The sequence below is a fragment of the Acartia tonsa genome, chromosome 3, assembly GCF_053477335.1.
Source record: "Acartia tonsa isolate MP-2025a chromosome 3, ASM5347733v1, whole genome shotgun sequence".
NCBI lineage: Eukaryota > Metazoa > Arthropoda > Copepoda > Calanoida > Acartiidae > Acartia > Acartia tonsa.
In genome coordinates this window covers 59,779,334-59,801,187 of record NC_137262.1, presented here as the reverse complement: position 1 = coordinate 59,801,187, position 21,854 = coordinate 59,779,334, and the positions used below count along the sequence as shown (strand labels likewise).

Below are 21,854 nucleotides of genomic sequence, written 5' to 3'. Positions count from 1 at the left end.
CTGATTCCTTGCAAACTTACCAATTTACAGAATTAGCAAAGATTAATATTTTCACAGTAAAATCATACTAACCCTCTTATAAAATTTCTATATTTCATATATCTTACTTTATAAAACAAAGTAGAAAGAAGCAAGCCTATAGAGGCTTAGGGCGAAGCAACAAGTAAGATCCTTCTATAAAAGTAACTTTCTCTCTGTCTGTCTGTGTGTTTGTAGCAAAAGATTCTATCCGCTTAACTGATATGGTTCTTCTAATTAGTCTAAGGAAGGACATTTACTATTGTGGGAGAAGGTCTAAGGGCGTGGCCAATAGTAAATTATAATTTTATGTTAAATGTTTTAATGCAAATTATTCTATTAACTTTCGGACAAATTACAAAGGTTTGGTAAGAAGACTTTCTTTCCTTAAATATTCTTATTTGATCCCTCTAGCTCTCTAGCTACATAATTGTAAAAGTGTTGCTTTAATATTTGTTTAAAAACAAGGGGAAAATTAAAAATAGGATTTGCATATAATTTGTCTAATATGTTATTGTAATACTAGCGGCTACGCCCCTAGAGACCTCTAGGGACACTTGAGGAGGAAGTTAAACATTTACTTTCAATTTTAGTTTCCATATTTTTTTGGGGGGGAGGGGGGTTCATTGTCCCTTCCCGAAAATAGCTATAAACCTTCCCAGAACCTATAAAAATCTGACTTCTTTATATTATAGGCCAGGATGTAAAATGTTCAGCAGTTTTTCAGCAAAGGGTATTTCATAATTTTGTTTGATTAGATTACTTCTAAACAATATAAATGTAATTTGATTTGCCTTGATTATATAATATATCAAATAACTTACAATTATCAAAAGTAAAAAATCCTGTAATTTTAGAAATCTAGGAAGGATTGGTTAGAATTATCAAACTTTTTGAAGCTAAATCCATCAATTAAAAGATACAGAAAAATCCACTTATTTCAATAATATTGAATCTTTCAGGGATTTCAAGGGATAAGATAATGGCCGATAAATTGATGTACATCCATAATGCAATGCTGATAAACAAAATTACCCCTTCTGTAGTTTACAAATGGTTGAAACATTCGGACACTCAACTTAAAGAACCAATCGATATTCATGTGAAGTCCCCAAAGTTTTACGATAACGTGTTCTTGTTTGTAGGCTTAACAACTTTGGGGACTTCACATGAATATCGATTGGTTCTTTAAGTTGAGTGTAATAGTGTAATAAACAGCACAATGTCTCCTCCCTCCCTGAAACCTTTAAGTATTCCATATGGGATATAAGATTTTAGAACCTAACTCTTATTCCTTAGGGGTAATTTCTTAAACATAAAATATTTCATTACCTACCCCTTCAATCCTGTTAAAACTTATAAGACGGTTGTGTTTTCAATATTGTTACTCCTCAAACTTTAGATTGAAAAAGTTGTATGATGTATTAATATTGAAACTCAACTACAACTCAAAGAAAAAAAAAACCTGGGTATTTTCTTATTATTACTTATCAATAGTTAAAAATAAGCAATATCAAAGTATTTTGATTTTGGTGCAGCAGTTGCTTTACAATCAGGGAGGGAGGGGACATTGGGCGGTTTATTATACAAGTCCCCAAAGCTTTAATAACGTTTCTTATTCTTTGGCTTAATAACATTGGGGACTTTTCTTAAATTTTGATTGATTGGTGCATTAAGTTGAGTGTTCAATTGTTTCAACCTCAAATTGCAATCAAAAGAAGGTGTAATTTTGTGTATCATCATTGGGTATGTACATCAATTTATCGGCCATTGTCTTATCCCTTTAGATCCCTGCTTTACAATGCATTCTCTCTCTATGCAATGGTTTGTTTATTTTCATTTTAATGCAATTGTGGATTTTTTAAAGGCAACTTCCCTGCAAATCGTTGATTTAATACTAAATATTTTGTTTATTATGTACATAAACAAGGATTAGAACAACCATAAAGGTATAACCAGGGACATTAAGGGACATGACAATGGCCGATGAATTGATGTACATCCTCAATGATAATAACACATAATTACCCCTTTTGTACATTTCACTTAGTGGTTTAAACGTTTGAACACTCATCTAAATGAATAAACCAATCAAAATTCACTAAAGTCCTAAAAGTTGTTAAGTCAACGAATAAGAACTTTGGGGACTAGTGTAACAAACACCCCCCATTGTCCCCTCTCTCTCGGGTTTGCTTGGCTGCTAATAAATATTATATATCTAGACAGAAATCAATTTCACAAATGATTAATTTTGTATGTAAAAGTTTGCTAAAACTTGCTAGGAGAAAATGGTACAGATTATACAATAGAACAATAGACTTATTAAGTTGTTAGGTAGGCTTTTGTTGATTGGATGCAAGTATAGTGTTAAGAACAATATATTTTGAAATTTATCCAACTGTTGTCTAGATTTCTATCAAAAATATATTATTGGGAAGTTTGGTTAATTATAGAGAAACAGCCTACATTTACCTTAACCTATAGTCATTATTTATCCTGCCATATCTATAATACAAAGTAGAATGATGGCTGTCTGTCCGTCTAAAGCTTAATATCTCGGTAACCAATGGGCTCTACTCTTCAAATATACCTACTGGTCCTGTGGTGGTTTTTAGATATTTTTTTGGGAGTGGGACACCCCCAACCCCCGCCCCCAAAAAATGTTTTCTTTCTTTTTTCAAAGAAAAAACAAGTAAGGGGGGATGGAAAACCCCAACCACACCTTAGGGCGAAGCCCCAATGAAAAAAATGATACTCCCCCCCCGATTTTTTTTTAAATTGTAATTATTAAAAATTGACGTTTCTCTGTAACAAAAAGCTGTCTCACATATAGGTATTAAATAAATATTACGCAGATTATAACACACACAAAAAAAAAGATGGGTTGGGGTTAAACTTCCCATCACATCTTGGGGCGAGGCGTTTTTACGTACAAAATTCTCATATAAGCACTGACAATCTCTCCTTCCCCCACCCTTCAGCAATAATAACTGATAATTTATGAAAATAAAGGAGGGTATTTTTTCCTTTTTTTTAAAATTCAGGTCTAGTTAGGTTAGGTTATATTAGGAACTGGGCAGCCCCGCCGGGTTAGGGTCCAGTCACGGTGCTTGTAAAAAAACATACCCCCCCCCCCGCTTTATTTAGATTTATTTTAAAAATAAGGTTAGGAGTATGTCAGTCCTCAGTGACTATAAAATTTAACTATTTTTTTCCCTCCAAATTTGACTATCAAGATTTATATTTTCTACTATCATGAAATGGAAACATCCCTGTTGGTATAAAACCCAACACCCCCGAATATTAAAGTTAATGAAAAGTGGTTAATTTAACAAATTAGCGGAGCCCCGACCCAAACCCAGGGGATTTCAAACTTTAATGGGAAAACATTTTAAAATTGCTAATCATCTAAAAATGTTGAGAACAAGAATTAGAAACTTTTTCTTTATATTTTAAAAAAATATATAAAAATCTACTTACCTACCTACGTATTTCAATTTTTAATAGTTATTTACAGTATCGTATTATAGACAGCTTTCCGCGGATATTAAAATGATAAATTAAAACCAGTTTTGTTAACCCCAAGGGGAAGAAGGTCCGGGCTAACAAAACTGGTTTAAATTTTATGATTTTTATTTTCAATATTGGTGAAAAATTTTCTGTAATTTACTGAGTATATTTGCGATTACTTTTATTTAATGAAATCTTCCAATTTTTAACATGTACAAAACGGCCTGCTTAATTGCTTCAAGATCCATGTCAGATCTATATAGGAAATAAATGTCTATAAACGAGCTCAAGTTTTCCAAGGAATATATGATTAAAACTCATAGTGCTCCAATAATCCATAATAAACTCTCATTGCCCAGAACGATAAGACCCATTATTTTACTTTATTAAAAAAAATTCATTTTTTTCATTTCATGTTGCTATTTACCTTATATTGATGTATTTAATTTCTAATCATAAAAAAGAAAATTTAAATTTGTAATATGATAAATTTAAGAAAACTATGTTTTAAAAGAATTCGATTGTGGCGACATTTTGTGTGTTCAAATATTAAACAAAATTGTAATCATCATCATTAACCCTTTGGTGATGGTAATGTAAAGAAAAAAATATAATTTAAAAAAATCTTTTAAAAATCATTTAAATTATTAAATATTTACTTTCTTTTAGATAGTAATGCCGGGTGAGGAAAATAGATTTATTGAGAAATAGATATGCATATAGAAAAGTAGCCAATAGGGAGATAATTATATCGAGCCAACTCTAGTACGATAATATACATGATTTTTAAAGATGGCTGAGAACCGGTTCTAATCCATCGGATATTAATCGGTTTCGAAGCCATACTTTTAAGTAGTAACAGGTTTTATAATCTTAATACTTTTAATAACACATGATAATATTATAAAAAAAACTACTTACCAAAGCCTGGTTAGCGTGCAAAAAATAAAATAAATTAGTTGGTTATGTAAGATTATTATTAGTAAAATTTTAGATGAAGTATATAAAGTAGGTATGTATTAAGGTTTTATAAAAAAATACAATTATTTTACAAAAATATTTTAATTTAAAAAAAGAAAAGAATAAGTAACAAGGCTTACTTTAAAAAAACTATATTAGCATATTTTTTTTCGTATTAGAAAATTTGTATTTAAAACAAATTGATTATTAATATTGCACAATTATCGAATAATATAGAAAAATGAAAAGAATTTTTAGGGTGGCCCCGAGGGTCCACAGGCTACGGTCAGCAAAAAAGATTTATTAGTATTTTCATAAAATCAAACGATACATTTCAACACGAATTAGAACAGGTCTTATTCATCGCAAACGAAACAGATCCTGAAACTTGATCCTAAATGGCCTTTAAATTACCTTAATCCTGGAAACGGCTTCCTCAGCCTGCATCATCCTGGTAGCCTTGGTAGGCTGACCCTCACACACCAGCTGGGTGGAACCCAGGTATTTAGCTCGGAATAACACGCCTTCAATCAATACTTTCGGATCAGTCACTGGCCCTGAAAATAATTGATCTTAATATTCGTTAAAAAATTGTCTGTAATTCGAAAAGATACATGAGTTTTCAGTGTGGCTAAGAACTGGTTCTTATCAAGCGGATATTAATTAGTTACATAGACATAATCTCTACATAGGCTCGCCCTAAAAGCTATAAGATTTGTGATTTTTTATTTTTATATTCAAAATGCGAGGCGGGAGATTATAAAATGCGTTATTAAAAAGCTTATTACATTTTTAGGTCATACAACACAAAATATACTTTGCAATAGAATGAATTATTGACATTATCAATATATATAAAAGTGTCAAATTGTAAAATGTAGAAGGACAAGAGGGTTTTAAATTACATTTGAAAAAATATCAGGTTTTACCTACTTTCTTGTATTTCACTCATATAAATTGGTTAAAAATACAAATAAGGAATTTTTTTTGTTATTTGTGAACCCAAAACACATACGTCTAAAAGTAATGTTGAAATGTGCTCATACGTTTTAACAAAAAAATTATTTAGAGTTAATAAATTTTTATGTTATGCAATTGATGATTGAAAGTGGAACACGTTATAAAAATTTTAATTTCATTATTCCCTCTTTTCTATTAAAAATATTTTTTTATTTAAATCTTAATCTTCAACCGTTTTGAGGATCCTTAGGTACAAAAGACGCATATTTAGCTTCTGTAGTATACAAGAATAATCATGAAAGTTCTCTCTAGCCCAGAGATAGTAGGGAAAGATTTATTTAATTTCTAATGATGATAAATAAAAATACCCCTCTTGTAGAATAATATTTTTGTTTGAAAAGTTTGATTACTCCTAGTTTGGAACCAAGCAATTATAATTTATTAAAACCACCCGAAGTTTGAAACAACGAATACAATAACGTGGTTAAAATACTTTGGGTACCAGTGTAATTTATAATTGAATGTCCCCTCTCTCCCTAACCTAAATCTTGTTTCCACTCCATTAAGAAAAAGAAGGTGGTGGGGTAGAGAGATTGAAAACGCATAACTCTTAATATAAAGTACTTTATGCATTTTCAATATTTCAAGTGTACATTCAAACAAACCAATATACTACAAAATAGCAATTCAATTCAATTTCAAAAACTAAAAACAATTTGGATATTAGAAGAGGGAGAGGGGACAATGGGCTGTTTACTACACTAGTCCCCAAAATTTTATAATAACGTTTTCTTATTCGTTGGCTTAAAAACTTTTGGGAATAGTAAATTTTAATTAGTTGGTTTATCAAGCTGAATGTTCAAACGTTTCAACCACTGATTTTACGCCACAGAAGGAGTAATATTGTGTATCATCATTTGGAATGTACATCAATTTATCGGCCATTGTCTTATCCCCTTAGATCCCTGGGTAGTGGGTAGAAAGAGAAATAATTTAACAGAAATCTTTCAGACCATTAAGATTGCTATGATAAAACAAAAACAAATAGGGCAATTCCATCAAGATTATTTTGTTAACAGTTATTATTAGCATGATCGTATGGCGGGTCAATATTTCATCTCCATATTGCAAGCTGCAGATACTACTACTGTCCAATAACGGCTAGCACAATAGAGGATTAAACATGATAAAATTTTTTTTTTTTCTTTTAAAAAATATTTAGAATAAAAATTTGCCCCCCCCCCCCCCCCCCTATATTTGCCTATAAATGGATAGTATAAAAGAAGGAGAAATTAAGGTAAAGAGGACTATCCACGAACGAGAGCACATGATTCTAAGTACCTTCCAGCATTGATCCTTAGTATTTTCTTTCAGAATATAATAGGTCACCATATATTATTAATATATTGACGAGAAAATTTATGTTTCACCATGTTTTTTAGGTATTTTTGAAAACTTTTATGTAGCTAATTCTTTTAATAAAATGGATACTTGATAATACATATGCGAATACTCGTGTTATATAGATTGTAAATTAATCCATATTAGCATTAATTTAAACATAACATATAAGATATAGTAAATGTGCTTTTGACTTTTTTTAATTTTTATCATTTGACAACATGGACAATTAAAGACACCCCGAACTCTACAAAACGTTTGATAGAATTTTAACGAAAAATGGTGGACATTTTTTTACTTTTCTTCAACTTGAAATGGTGAAACATAAATTTTCTCGTCAATATATTAATTATTGATAGTGACCTATTATATTCTGAAAGAAAATACTCAGGATCAATGCTGGAAGGTACTTAGAATCACGTGCTCTTGTTCGTGGATAGTCCTCTTTAAGGTAAATTTAAAATCTATCTATTTATAATATTTCAAGCACTAAATAGTTGCTTTGCATTAACCCAGTAGAGCAAGTTAGGTTCTAAGTGTGGGTGGAGTTATTAATATTAACTTCATAATAAACTTAATTATGGAATTTTAGACTAAAGTAAAGCTTTTGATGAATAAAGTGAGCTACAAAAGGTATAGATTTTTAAAGACATTTGGCAATAATTTTTTTTATCACAATTGCCCTTAGCAGCAGCGCATCTAGGGGCAATTGAGGTGGGGATGGAGGAAGTCAACCCTCACCCACTTTCAATTTTAATTTTAAAAAGAAAATCAAATTTTTTTTTAGGTGGGGTCTTTTTTTCTATAGGCGAATTCTCATGGTGGTACCCTCCCCCAAAATATTAACCTATGAGAAGCTACACCGTAAAGAAGAAACATGTCGGTTCAAACAGACAAAAAAATCACAAACATCCTGTTACTTTTATATACTTTTTCTTTATCAAATTGTTAGTCAAGACATTTTTCAATAAACTTTTTGTTATGATCATTTGCAAAGAACAGCTAAACTCTACAGGGAGAGAGAGGACGGTGGGCTGTTTATCACACTGATCTCCAAATTTTTATAATAACGTTTTCTTATTCGTTGGCTCAACAACTTTGGGGACTTTAGTGAATTTTGATTGAGTGTTCAAACGTTTTAACTACAAATTTTAATCTACAGAAGGGGTAATTTTGTGAATTATCTTTGGGGATGTACATCAATGTATCAGTCATTGTCTTATCCCTTTATATCCCTGTGATCACTATCACACTCAATATAAAGTGAAAGTAAGTTAAAAACTTTGGAATCACAAGTAATTGGATTTAAACTTTATAACAAAAGATAGTTAGGGGATGATATTATATAAAGAACAATCCTATATTTGTTTATGATTACTATTTTTTTATGTAAATCTTCAGGGATCTTAAAAGGACTCTCCACAGAAAAATCAACTTTGGATTTTTGAAAATCTAACCTGAAATTATTATTCTCTGTTCAATTTTAAGCATTTTTTGTTTTTGTGGCATCGCGATCGAAGCCCTTTGAAATTTTTTACCTCCTTTAAGTGAATCCTCCCGCCATTCAATTTGTGCTGCTTTAGTGATTTTTAGCTTCTATGTTGCCGCATTCATCGCCCTTCTCCGCCGCTACTCCGCTATTCATTGCTGTATGTCGCGGTTCAATACATGCTCCCCTCTCCCTTGTTCAGAAATTAAATGGAGGCTGGGGGTGTTGTGTATAGCGACGTACGCAATGTATAGCGGAGTAGCGGCGGAGAAGGGCGGTGAATGCGGCAACTGCGGCAAAAGATGGTTATATTTGGCGGAGGCGAACACAAAATGGAGGCGGCAGGATTGTCCAGTCAAGGAAGAGGATAAATCGTAGAGCGGCAGGTTGCAATGGAGCAAATGTTCTTTAGCGGCAAACATATATTGAGTGGAGGAAAGTGTAGTATATATTGTTATAGCGGCAGTACAAATAGGCGGCGGACAAAATTTTCAAAGGGCTTCGATCGCGATGCCACAAAAACAAAAAATGCCTAAAATTGAACAGAGAATAATAGTTTCAGGTTAGATTTTCAAAAATCCAAAGTTGATTTTTCTGTGGAGAGTCCTTTTAAGGGATAAGACAATGGATAGATGTACATACCAAATTAGGCCAAAAAAACTAACTATACCTTTAGTATATAAAATATTTTAATAAAGAAGTTATAAAAGGTACCAAAAGTTTTTAGGCAAATAATAGAATGTGATTATAAAACTTTGGGTATCAATTCAATTCACAGTTTTATGCCTCCTCCCTCCCTGGTAAATCTGTCAAAAAAGGAAATACCTTGACTAATAAAAAGGCATTATGTGAGTGTAATATAATAATGTTGTAAACTTACCATCTCCGTTTTTGCCACCAGATTTTCTTTTGTTCGCCTCATTCTAAAATAAAAGAATAATTTAGATTATATTTTCAATAAAAATTAAATATTTTAAAAGCATTTTTTTGTAAGAATGCTAAATTATGTGCTTTTGTGTAGGAGATATTGAAAGTGCCTAAAATAGTGATTTTGTGCTTTTTACCTTAGGAATAGGTATTTATCATATCGTACTATAGACAGGTTTCCGTTGATTTTAAATAAAAATTTTAAGATTATAACCCGTTTTGTATGCCCCGAGAGGCCGAAGGCCCAGGCTAACAAAATTGGTATTAATTTTATGATTTTTATATCAATATTCGTGGAAAATTATCTGTAATTTGATGCTATACATCAGATTTTAGTATGGCTGAGAACCGGTGCTAATCCACCGAAAAATAATAGGTTTCTAAGTCATACCGGAAGAATTTTTCTTTCTTTAGGTTAAATTTGTTTTTGCATATAATCTAAAAGCAATAGTATCAGCTATCCTTTTTTAGATTCCTAAACGTAACAGTTTTATTTAGAATGTATAAGCTGGCATCTAATAAAAGTTAATTTGGTATTAGCTCGATAGACAACATCTAAAAGCATCATGAAACTTTAAACATAATAACAATTTTTCTTAACTAAAAAGCTTTTTCAATAGGTAAGCATTTAAAGTCCAAAAGAATTATATTTAACCATAATATCATATTTGTTTACTTACAGAAGCAACTGTTTTCTAAAAATATATAAAATATTATTAATTTTTGTTGATATAAAGAAGTGGCTAATAATTTTGATAGTGAACAGTTTTTCTTATTTAGTGGATAATAAATAAGTCATATCATAAGCTTCAGGCTTTTTTAATTTGGGGGGAAATCTGACCTACAAAAGCTAACTTACTTATTTTTTTTATTCGGAAAAAATGAAGAATGTTTCAACGTATTGATTCTATTATTTTATTACTCACTAATGGTTTCGCCCCAAGCCACTAGGGGCTCTGTATTCGAAGAGCTAGAAAAAAGACTAAAACCAGATTTGTCTAAAACTATTACAGGAGCTATGTAAAGCTTACCTAAATAGGAGAACTTAAATAATCGGTTCAGTAACTATAAAGGTCTGTGGCGTCAGACAAAAAACCCATACTACTTTATATATAATAGGATATGTATAACAAAGATAAATAAGTCCATGAAAAGCGCAGCAATAACAATCCAGACAAAAAAGAACAAAAGGAAAGTCTTTCAGAAAATGCTTAAAATTGTCTTATATTGACATCCGTTTATAAAAATTGAAATTTTAGACGAATTTGTGACAAAAGGTTAAACACTAGTTACAAAGTAGCTATACTACTACAAGATATATACTTTATTCTGATTATTGTATTTTGTGCATTAAGTGATTTTAAATAAAAATATATTTTTTAAATCTTCAATATTCAAATCCTACTTATCTGTGCTTAAAATTTAAGAGTGCTTTGACAAATCTAGAAAATTAAAACCAAACTATTGTGCTCTTTTTAGAAAAGGTTTAAAGGGCGAATATAGGTTTGATATAATATGAGCTTATTTCAAAGGTGCCATTATATAGATTATAAATAACTTAAGGATATTGACATATCTAATTGTATAAGTCTGTTTATAGCTTAAAACCTTTCTAACTCAAGATAATATTATGTAATAAGTGTGGTTCCCTAAGAACTTAATTACCCTAGCATCACACAAGGCTTTGTAGCAAGGTTGAATTAAAAAGCTTTCGTTAAAGGATAGTCGTAATAACGTGGAAACCAATTAATCAGGGGTAAATATACCCATCTTCTACCTTAATACAAATTATATAAAGTAAAATATTTTAAAGTTTAAAAAACCATCAAATAATGTAAAAAGTAAAAAAAAAATAATTGATAAAATTTTCTTGGAGGAAGAATGATTTCAAATCCCTGTTTTTTTAAGGTTCGTGTGTGTGTGTGTTAAAATTGCGTACATTAGGGTTTTTATATTTTCCAGAATTAACCAATGATCTTTGTACAGAAAATAAACTTTAAGACGTATTATCTACCCTCGTCAAAACTATTGGTGCACTTCTACGCAAATTATTTCTACGCTTTTTAAAAATTGAATTAAAGAGTATATAATCTAAATTAATAAACATTTAAATTATCATTTAAGATGCGTGCCATTGTAATAGTCAATCAAACTTAAGCAAAATAGTCAAAAAAAGTCTTGTAAAGGGCTAAAATAAACCGTTTGTCGTCAATCTCATTTATCATATGTTCAATTGAAACAGAAAATTGCAAAATCTACTTAAGGATTTTTTTGAATTTTTAAATTTGGCATAGATATTCTAAAAGTATGAAATGGCACCTTTCATATAAGCTCATATCATATGGAACCTATATTCGCCCTTTAATCATAAAACCTTAAGTGAAATATTAAGATTATATTTATTGTGAATAAGTGCTCTATTAATCATATTTTTTTTGATTCTATACCAAATGGCCATAAGTATAGTACCAAGGTGTATATTTTATTCTTACAATTGTATTTTGTGCGATATAAATGATTTTAAATACAAATATACTTTTAAAAATCTTAAATAAATATTCAAATTCTACTTATATAGTGTTTAAAATTTAAGAGTGCTTTGACAAATCTAGAAAATCAAAACCAAACTATTGTGCTCTTTTTATAACAGGTTTAATCATCATTAAACCTTATATGAAATTTTATAATGATATCTGAGGTGCTCCATTTATTTTTGATTCTATACCAATAGTACCAAGTTCACATGTTTAAAGATATTATCTGTATGAAAAAATTATATCCCAGAACCCCCCCCCCCCCCCCCCCCCCACAACATATAATGTGCTTTTTTATTAGTATTGCTTAAAATATGTGCGTGAAATTGTTTTCAGTTTAGTCATTTATATTTGTGCGCGGATTCTTGGTGAGTGCAATATTATCATTCTAGGATCAGGTGCAGTTCACGGCAAAATGATCCTCGGATCAATTATCTGCAAAATCCGATCAAATTTAAAGGCTGCAAACAGCCAAACGGCTGAACATAATTATGTTTGCACAAAATATTAACCCGACAAAAGAAGGCCTACAAATAATCTTGAATCTGCACACATAACTGCATGTGTTTTCTTCAGTAAAGCTTTCCCTGTGCGTCATTGGTTATTCCAGATTATTGAACATTCATCTTATGCCTCTTAAAACAATTTGGGTTCATAACATGTACGTTCAGCCGTTTGGCAGCTAGCACCCTAAGCTGTAATGTTTATGGATTTTTTTATGGATGAACCGTTACCAAAAACATTTTAACGAGAAAACTGCACTAGATCCTGATTCTACTTTAATATTGTGATAGTGTGCACTAGCCAGATATCCGGCCGGATATCCGGCAATATAATCTCTGTGCAGCTCTACCTGTTGAGCGGCCAGGCAAGCTGGACAATTAGTGGCTGAGTGACCACCAGAGCTGGTCAGGGAGACAGCCTTACCAGAGGAGGTACTACCTGCACCCCCGTTGCTATTTCTAGCAGGTACGCCCCCGTTACCATAAGAGGACTGAAAAGGCATCATTTATATTTTAGTATTAATCCGAATAATTATAATAGAATAACTTTAAGTGCTCTACTCTAAAGTGCCTAGCAAGCCCTTAATTTTGGAGAAAAAAATAAGAATAGGTTTTTTCTTCGTGCCTAAACCCTGCGGGACGGTCCTATACATGCGGTATTTTAACCCTGAAGGGCTAAACTGTTCCCAATAAAACCTAACCTAACATGACCTTAGGTAGAACTACCCCTCCCAATTGTTTTATGTTTAATTCTAAATAAAGGGGGGGGGGGGGGCACACTGAAGGAAACCACTGAATAATATTTCTTTTTTCCTCCATATTTAATCCAAATAAATCTATTCGCTACGTTGTGAAGAGAGATAAAAACCCCTAAATGTACAAAAGCAAATACTCCTTCCTTTTTTCTTGAATATTTACAATATAGTTTTACTTTAAATATGAGCGTCATTTGAAAATATTTTAAATACTTGCTAGAATATAAATACTAAAATCAAAATTTCAAATGGCCCACATAGTAATAAAGTAAATATATATAGAGCATAGACATTATTACTGTAAGTGAATTAATATTTGGTTGAAACATCCATCCAGGCAATATTACTTAGTACCACATACATACAGGGTCTTTCAGCATAAAAGAAAACTTATATTTTTTATATTTAAAAATCTTCAGGTAAATTGATGTACATTCTAAATTAAAATAACAAAATTTCGTGCTTAGCAGATTAATATTATTGTTGGAATACTTTTGGCATTGAAGATTTACAAGATCAAGCTTTAACAAAAAGTTTTTAATCTTACTAATGAGGGATCATGTTTTTAAAGCCTTTTGATTACAGAATAATTAACAACTTAATGTCCCCTTCTTTTCCGAAAATAATTAATAACTCTCATGTACCAGGGATCTAAAGGGATAAGACCATGGCCGATAAATTGATGTTCATCCCCAATTACCTCTTCTGTGGATTAAAATTAGTGGTTGAAACGTTTGAACACTCAACTTAATAAATCAACCATTAAAAACTCACGAAAGTCCCCAAAGTTTTAAAGCCAACGAATATGAAAAGGTTGACATAAAACTTTGATGACTAGTAATAAACAGCCCATTGTCTTCTCTCTCTCTCTCTCTATAAGTTAGACCAACTATATAGTCCCTAATATAGGACCCTGTATATTAAGTAATATTGGTCTGATGTTAAAACCAACAAATATAGGACCCTGTATATTAAGTAATATTGGTCTGATGTTGAAACTAACAAATATGGGACCCTGTATATTAAGTAATATTGGTCTGATGTTGAAACCAACAAATATAGGACCCTGTATATTAAGTAATATTGGTCTGATGTTAAAACCAACAAATATAGGACCCTGTATATTAAGTAATATTGGTCTGATGTTGAAACTAACAAATATGGGACCCTGTATATTAAGTAATATTGGTCTGATGTTAAAACCAACAAATATAGGACCCTGTATATTAAGTAATATTGGTCTGATGTTAAAACCAACAAATATAGGACCCTGTATATTAAGTAATATTGGTCTGATGTTGAAACCGCAGGCTAAGCAGACTTAGTCAAGTCTGCAGAGATAACTTAGAACATATTTTTCTAGTATGTCTCTAATTTTTAAAAATTTCTGCCGGATTAAACCAGTTCCGAACCATAAAGAGAAAACATTAATATTTAATGATGGAATATTAATACTATAATTGGGCATTTTTAAAAATCCAAAGCCGCGATCAAAAACATAATTAGCAATTTTCAAGAAAATCTATACAAAATGTTAAAAATGCGGGTAATAATAAAGCTGATAGGTCTATAAACCAATAGATTATTATCAGACTGAAGTATACCAGGGATCTAAAGGAATAAGACAATGGTCGATAAATTGCTTTACATCCTTAATGATGACACAAAGTTACCACTTCTGTAGATTACAATTAGTGGTTGAAATGTTTGGACACTCTTCTTAATGAACTAACAACTCCAAATTCAATAAAGGTCCCCAAAGTTATTGAGCGAATGAATAATATTAATATTAGAAAACTTTGAGGACTAGTGTAATAAACAGCCCAATATCCCCACCATCCCTGAAAGTACACAGACTCAATCAATGCAACAAACAAACAAACAAAACATATAAATTAATCAAATGGTTTTTTTTCTTGGTGTATTCTTGTACATATTGTTTGCCTTCTTCAATTGATATTAATGAAAACAAGGATGACAATATCCATAAAAGAGTAGCTCTAATCAAGCGGTAGAACTAACAAACAAACATTCGCAGAATTTAATAAGCAGTATATGTATCAGCAACATTGTTAAAAATTGCGCCAATTCAGGATACTATTTGAGGGCATACTTATTTTTTTTAAGGACTTGAGTATAGAAATGTTGTCCTAGGAATCATTGTTCCAAAAATCAGATGAATAGGATAATTTGAACATTCAAAAATTGTTGTAAAAAAAATTATCGAAATTACGGACTTTCTGAAAACAGATTATAGAGTTGCTACGCCTTCTAAATCGTACCTAACATTTACAGGAATCAACATTTAAAGTTCAAAATGGACGTGACAAATCCTAGATTAAGAATAAGAGCTATCCGTTTTTAATAAGGAAAAAGTTCTTAATGATTAACGTAATTAAAAATTAAAGTTGTATAATTACATATTTATTTTAATTAAAATCTTCTTTTTAAAATCTATTAAAAGAATTTTTATCACGTTTTTAAAAATTAAATGTTTTACGCAGAGTTTAAATATAAACTATAACCATGAACATATTTTAAAACAAGATTTATTCAATTTCTAAAAATTATAATTTCTCTTTCAAAACTTATGCTTTTCTAAAGGAGTAGTTTCACGAAATGCATTTGAACTTAATTTAGTGAACCGCATATTTTTTGCTAGTTAATGGGTTAAACTATATTTATATGGCATATATTTGAAAGAATTTCAATTTTCTACCACGTAGTTTTGAAAATATCAAGAATTGAAAATTGTCTTTTTAAATTGCACATATCACAAAAAATCGTCTTTCTTTCAAATGAAATTCTTTCAAATATATGCCATATAAATGTAGTTTAACCAATTAACCAGGAAAAAATATGCGGTTCACTAAATTAAGTTCAAATGCATTTCGTGAAACTACCCCTTTTGGTTTAGCCGTTAAACATCCGTACGTAAGCGAATTCTAATGCAAATTAAAGCACTTCAAACATTGAATGTGGATTCCTGTAGCAATTAGGTAACCTAGTAGGCGTAGAAACTCGAGAAATATTTCTAAAAAGTCCATTGCAAAAAAACTAGATTTTTTGGCTTTAAACTTGATTAAATTTTTAGACTATAATTCTTACACAGTGCTTATGAAGGTGCTTTGACTTTTGTGTCAGAACCTAAATTGGGACATAGTGCATTTCATTACGCTAGGTTAGGTAACTTCATTTCACTTTTCAATAAAATCTAAAATGCAGCGGTTTTTGAGAAAATTAAATTTGAAAATTTCAAGTTCAATTTTCACCCACTAGGAGTTACCGCATAATCATGACAAGAAAAGCAAAGATTATTTATTTAAAATTTTGAACCACTTTGCTTTTATAAAGTTCTTCATAAAACCACTCCTGAAGTGAGTTAATTAATGGCCATTTTTATCAATTGCTTTGCTAAGGTCACGGAAATTCAGCCTTAATTAAAACATATATAGAAAGGTTTTATGACTGACTTTGTAAAAGCTAAGTTGTTCAAAATTTTAAATAAATAAACTTTGCTTTTCTTGTCATGATTATGCGGTAACTCCTACCTAGTGGGTGAAAATTGAACTTGAAATTTTTAAATCTAATTTTCTCAAAAACCGCTGCATTTTAGATTTTATTGAAAAGTAAAATGAAGTTACCTAACCTAGGGTAATGAAATGCACTGTGTCCCAATTTAGGTTCTCACACTAAAGTCAAAGCACCTTCGAAGGCACTGTGCTTAGGTTGAATTTTTACAAGCCTAGAATCAATGTTACATCATATTGAGAGCTTGTTTGGTATTAATCTTCGCTTTTGTGGTAGTTGGCATCCTTGTTTTGTCATTGTTTTGAGGAAAAATAGAATGAAAAGGTGAATAATAATGTTTGTATATAATATATAAACAAACATTAATATATTTATTCTGTCACTTATATGTATTGTATTAATATTATGCAGGGAGGGAGGGAGTCCCCAAAGTTTTATAATAACGTTTTCTTATTCAGGTTGGCTTGAAACCTTTGGGAGACTTTAGTGAATTTTGATTGGTTGTTTCATTAAGTTGAGTGTCCAAACGTTTCAACCACTTATTTTAATCTAAAGAGGGGGAAATTTTATGTATTATCATTGGGAATGTACATCAATTTATCGGCCATTGTCTTATCCCTTTAGATCCCTGTATATGTATTGTATTAATATTATGTATGCATGTACCTATATAAATAAAAGAAAGTGAATAGATTTATTAGCCTAGATGATCAATGAGACATTCAAGATATTTGTTTATATTTAGTTATTACCAAGGATCCAAAGGGGTAAGACAATGGCCGATAAATTTTTGTACATTCCCAATGATGACACACAAAATTACCCCTTCTGTAAAATTAAAATTAGTAATTGAAACGTTTGAACACTCATCTCAATGAACCAACCAATCAAATTTTAAAAAAATACCACAAAGTTGTTAAAGTTGTTAAGCCAATAAGAAAACATTATTCAAAAAATTTGGGGACTAGTGTAATAAACAGCTTATAGTCCCCTCTCTCTCTCTGAACATGTGTACACTTTTAAACAATAACATGGTAAGATTGTACTTATACTTTATCATTATTGGACAATTATGTAATTGTATATCTAGTCATTCTATATTTATTAGAAAGAAAATAAATTAGGGATAAGAGATTCAGTGATAAAAAAGGAAGGAAAAATCCCACACATATTCCTAAGTGTAGAATTATGCCTATACACTTTCTGGGGGAAATACAAGGGCGTAGACTAATTATTTGCCATTAACCTTTACCTCCCTCCCTGCTGGGAATAAGCCAACTCTAAGAAAACATATTTTTGTGACAGACACAAAACAAAGTTTTTTTCCTTCTTGATACATTGCATTGGGATATATGTACCAATTGATATTTTGGGTAAATGCATTCAGGGATCTTAAGGGATAAGACAATGGCCGATAAATGGAGATGCATCCCCAATGATGATAAACAAAATTACCCCCTATGGAGATTAAAATAATTGGTTGACTAGTTTGGAACCATCCAATACAATTAATTTATTTATAGGAATAGGACAATCTAGTTTAAAAATCTTTGGGTACTAGTGTAATTTACAGTCTAACGTCCCCTCCCTCCCTGAAATGTAATTCTCTTTGTATTTTCAAAATTAAATATGAATAGCTTGATTAAAAAAGACTGACGATTATATTTCTTTGAAGATTCCTTATGAACAATAACCATACACCAATGATTAATTATCTGTCAATTAATCTGTGAAGTATATTATAATTCATTGATGGGAAAATGGGATTTACTCGTTGCACTTTATAATTTTGTGCATTCTACTTATGCACATTGTTATTCTTGTATTCAATAAACAGTATAGGAAAGGAACAATTACAAACCTTATCAAAACAACATATAATGACAGACAAATAAAAAGAACTGAATGAATTCCTTTGTAAAGTTAACATTAGACAACTAAATCTATACATTAGGTAGAGCCATTTTAAGGGTCAGTAAAAAATTACACTGAAAAAAAAGTAAGAATGAATTTCAAAACCCAAAGACCTTCAACTTTTTATAGAAAAATGTGACAAAAATAAGCCTTTTAAAAAAGAAAGGGTCTATGAGTTTTGGAGTAGATTCCTTCATATTATTACTTTGTAGTATACAATTTTACTGAACTTTAAAAATTGGCTATACCTACTATACGTCATGATAGTAATAGTAAAAAACTAAACAAAAATAATAAGCAATTCCATAGTTTTTTATTAAATTACAAAAAAAACTAAGTTTACCTTATTGTAATAACCAGAATCAGAGTCCGTATACTGTTGTCCAAGTAATCTGTCAGTTTCCTGAAAAAAAATACAACATCAATTATTTTTTCAAGTATTCTCTAGGGATCTTTGGGAATAAGACAATAAACGAAAAATTGATATACCCCCAACTATAATAAACAAAGTTTCCCCTTCTATATCAAAATTATTGGCGGAAAGATGGAAATCTGATAGTTTGTACTATCCAATCAAGATTTACCAAAAGATTTACCAAATGTTTTTAGGCCAATAAAATTTTGGATATCTGTATAATTTACCAGATGAAAAGTTGTATAAAACAGTAAAATTTACAGTCAAATATCTTCTCTATACTTTATTTATGTGGATAGATAGATAAGAACTGATTTGATATGCATAGATAGATAATAACTGATTTGACCCTCTGCTGAATTAATAACATCAACAAATATTGGGAATTTATCGATTATATCATACTCAAGGGGTCACATTTCCTTAACATAAGATTCAGGAAAGGAGGGGACATTGGACTGTAAATTATACAATTTCTTTTATTCGTTGGATTAAAAAAATTGGGTTCTCTTTATATAACTTTAATGGATGGTTCCAAAAAGCAGTGTCCAAAATTTTCAACTACAAATTTTAATCTACAAGAAGGGTAATTTGATTATTCATTATTGGGGTTGTAACTTAATTTTTAACCATAAAAATACCTGTATAAGAAAACTAACGTCATATGTTAAACCTACTCAAAAAAGCTATAATCTATCTATCTATTAATCTTGAAAAAGTTACTGAGATACAATTCATTACTTATTAAAATACTTTTAAACGTTAGTTTTAAAGGACACTTAACTTTATAAATAGAAAAATACTTAAGAAATGTCTGAGACAAAACTATTAGATAAAATATTAAGGAAAAAGAATATTTTTCCTTGTTTTATATCATATAAAAACATACATAAACAATTTTTATTGTTTGTAATTTTTTTTCAATCTATAATACAAAGTAGCTTGATGTCTGTCCGTCTGTCCCTTAAGATGTCGGTAACCACTAAACCGATCGGATTCTACTCTTCAGGGATTATACTTACTGGTCCTGTGGTGGTTTTAGGCTATTTTCTTGGGGCGTGGGACACCCCCAACCCCCCCAAATATAAAAAAATTCCCCCTCATTTTATTTTTTTGATAATGGAGATCATGAATATGCAGATCCTCAAATTTTTTTTTGATGATGCAAATGATGAAGATCCATTAAGTGTACTACATTTTTTTAATTACCTCTTGGGGCAAAGCCCCTAGAGGCTAGGGGCAAAGCCGCTAGTAATTATATATTTGTCAAGATTATTAATAAAAAACAGCAAATGCAGATCCTCAATTTTTTTTGATTATGCAGATGATGAAGATGAAGATCTATCATATATAAACGGAGCCATAACAAGGAGAAACAACGCGCTACAAAATGCAGGAAATGATGACATCAATGAGAATGAAGATGTAGCTGAAAGCAGGAATGAACTCAAAGAAGCAAGAAAAGACCTAAAAAGAAAGACAAGAGAATGGGAAGAGGAATGGTGGCAAAACATCTTGAATGAATGTAAGGAGGCAGGAGAGAGAGGAGATTCAGGTAGAATGTACAAAACTCTAAAAAAGCTTGGAACAAGAGACATCAAGAAGGAAACAAACACAACCAACATAGATACCAGCCAATTTAGAGAACACTTCAAGAAAGTCTCTGAAGTGAGGTTTGAAAACACACCTGAGGAAATAGAGGAGACAGTAAATAGAGTTAAAGATCTTAGAGGCACAGACAAGGCAAACCAATGGAAAGATATACTAGAGTCAACACCTGGAAGAGAAGAAATATTAGAACAGATGAAGAAGATGAAAGACTCATCTCCTGGTGATGATGGCGTTAGGCTATGTTACCTGATGAAAGCTGGCCCAGAGATTACCAACAAGATAATTGAGATGGTTCAGTTCATGTTTGAGAACGGAGCTGACAAGTGGGAGGAGAGTCTAAAGATTGGAATAGTCATCCCCCTGTTTAAGAAAGGAGACAGGAATAACCCTAATAATTATAGAGGTGTCTGTCTTTTGGCAATGGGGAGCAGAATCTTAGCCAGGATTCTAGCTGACAGGCTGAGAAGATGGGCGGAGATGATGGAACTACTTGATGATGAACAATCAGGATTCAGGACTGGAAGATCAACAGCAGATTCAACCCAAATAATGGTGAGAATCCAGGAAGATACTGCAGATCTAAGGAAGAGAATGGAGGCCGCTGGAGAGGTATTAGAAAGAGATGATGAATATGTTGCCAGACTACTTGATCTTAGAAAAGCATACCCAAGAGTGAATAAACCTGCTCTCTGGGGTATTTTAGAAAGATATGGAATGGGAGAGAGATGCTTGAGGGTCTTGAAAGATCTTCATGAAGCTACCATCTACAGAGTGAGGGGTAAGGAGGGGGACAGTGAACCTTGGGTCCCGGAAAGGGGGCTAAGAGAGGGCTGCCCTTCATCACCCCCCCTTTTTAACATCTACCACCAAGCATCTATGAGAATGGCAAATGAAGACCGCAAAGTAGCAGCTATGAATGATGACCTAACTGTAGGGATTGAGATGAATTGGGTTCCAGGAGATGCCTTTCCAAGTGAAGGTAGATGGGAAAAGAAGAACTCTGAAGCTGTCACAGTCAAAGTAAGTAATTGCTTATTTGCTGATGATACTTCTGTGGCCGGCAAACGTAAAGAACTAGAAAGAGGAGTTAGAATAACAAAAGAAGCTATGGCTAAATTCGAGGAAAGGAACAATGAGGATAAAGAAGAAGAAGTTGTGTTTGGAACAGAAGAAAGTGGAAACATCAGAATGCTTGGAACATGGCTGGGACCCAAAGAAGATGTAAACCAAAGATTGAAAAGAGCAGGAAATGCATGGAGATTAGTGAAGAACAGATTGAAGAAATCAAAGCTGACAAAGAAAATGCAGAGCAGAATAGTACAAGCA

At 31.4% G+C, this 21,854-nt stretch overlaps 1 protein-coding gene across 14 annotated transcripts in view; it reads right to left on the bottom strand.

The window, feature by feature from the left end:
* LOC145314724 (uncharacterized) overlaps positions 1 to 21,854 on the bottom strand; it is a 215,204-nt gene that overhangs the window by 21,925 nt on the left and 171,425 nt on the right. For 11 of the 14 annotated variants that reach the window (XM_080154756.1, XM_080154757.1, XM_080154758.1 and 8 more), the window contains 5 exons: positions 18,846 to 18,905; positions 12,653 to 12,793; positions 9,946 to 9,960; positions 9,219 to 9,261; positions 4,903 to 5,045 (listed from right to left, as the gene is read on the bottom strand). In XM_080154756.1, coding sequence (XP_080010882.1) covers positions 4,903 to 5,045; positions 9,219 to 9,261; positions 9,946 to 9,960; positions 12,653 to 12,793; positions 18,846 to 18,905 — 402 coding nt within the window. The remainder of the gene's footprint in view (positions 1 to 4,902; positions 5,046 to 9,218; positions 9,262 to 9,945; positions 9,961 to 12,652; positions 12,794 to 18,845; positions 18,906 to 21,854) is intronic. The other 3 variants (XM_080154765.1, XM_080154766.1, XM_080154759.1) reach the window with 2 other exon arrangements.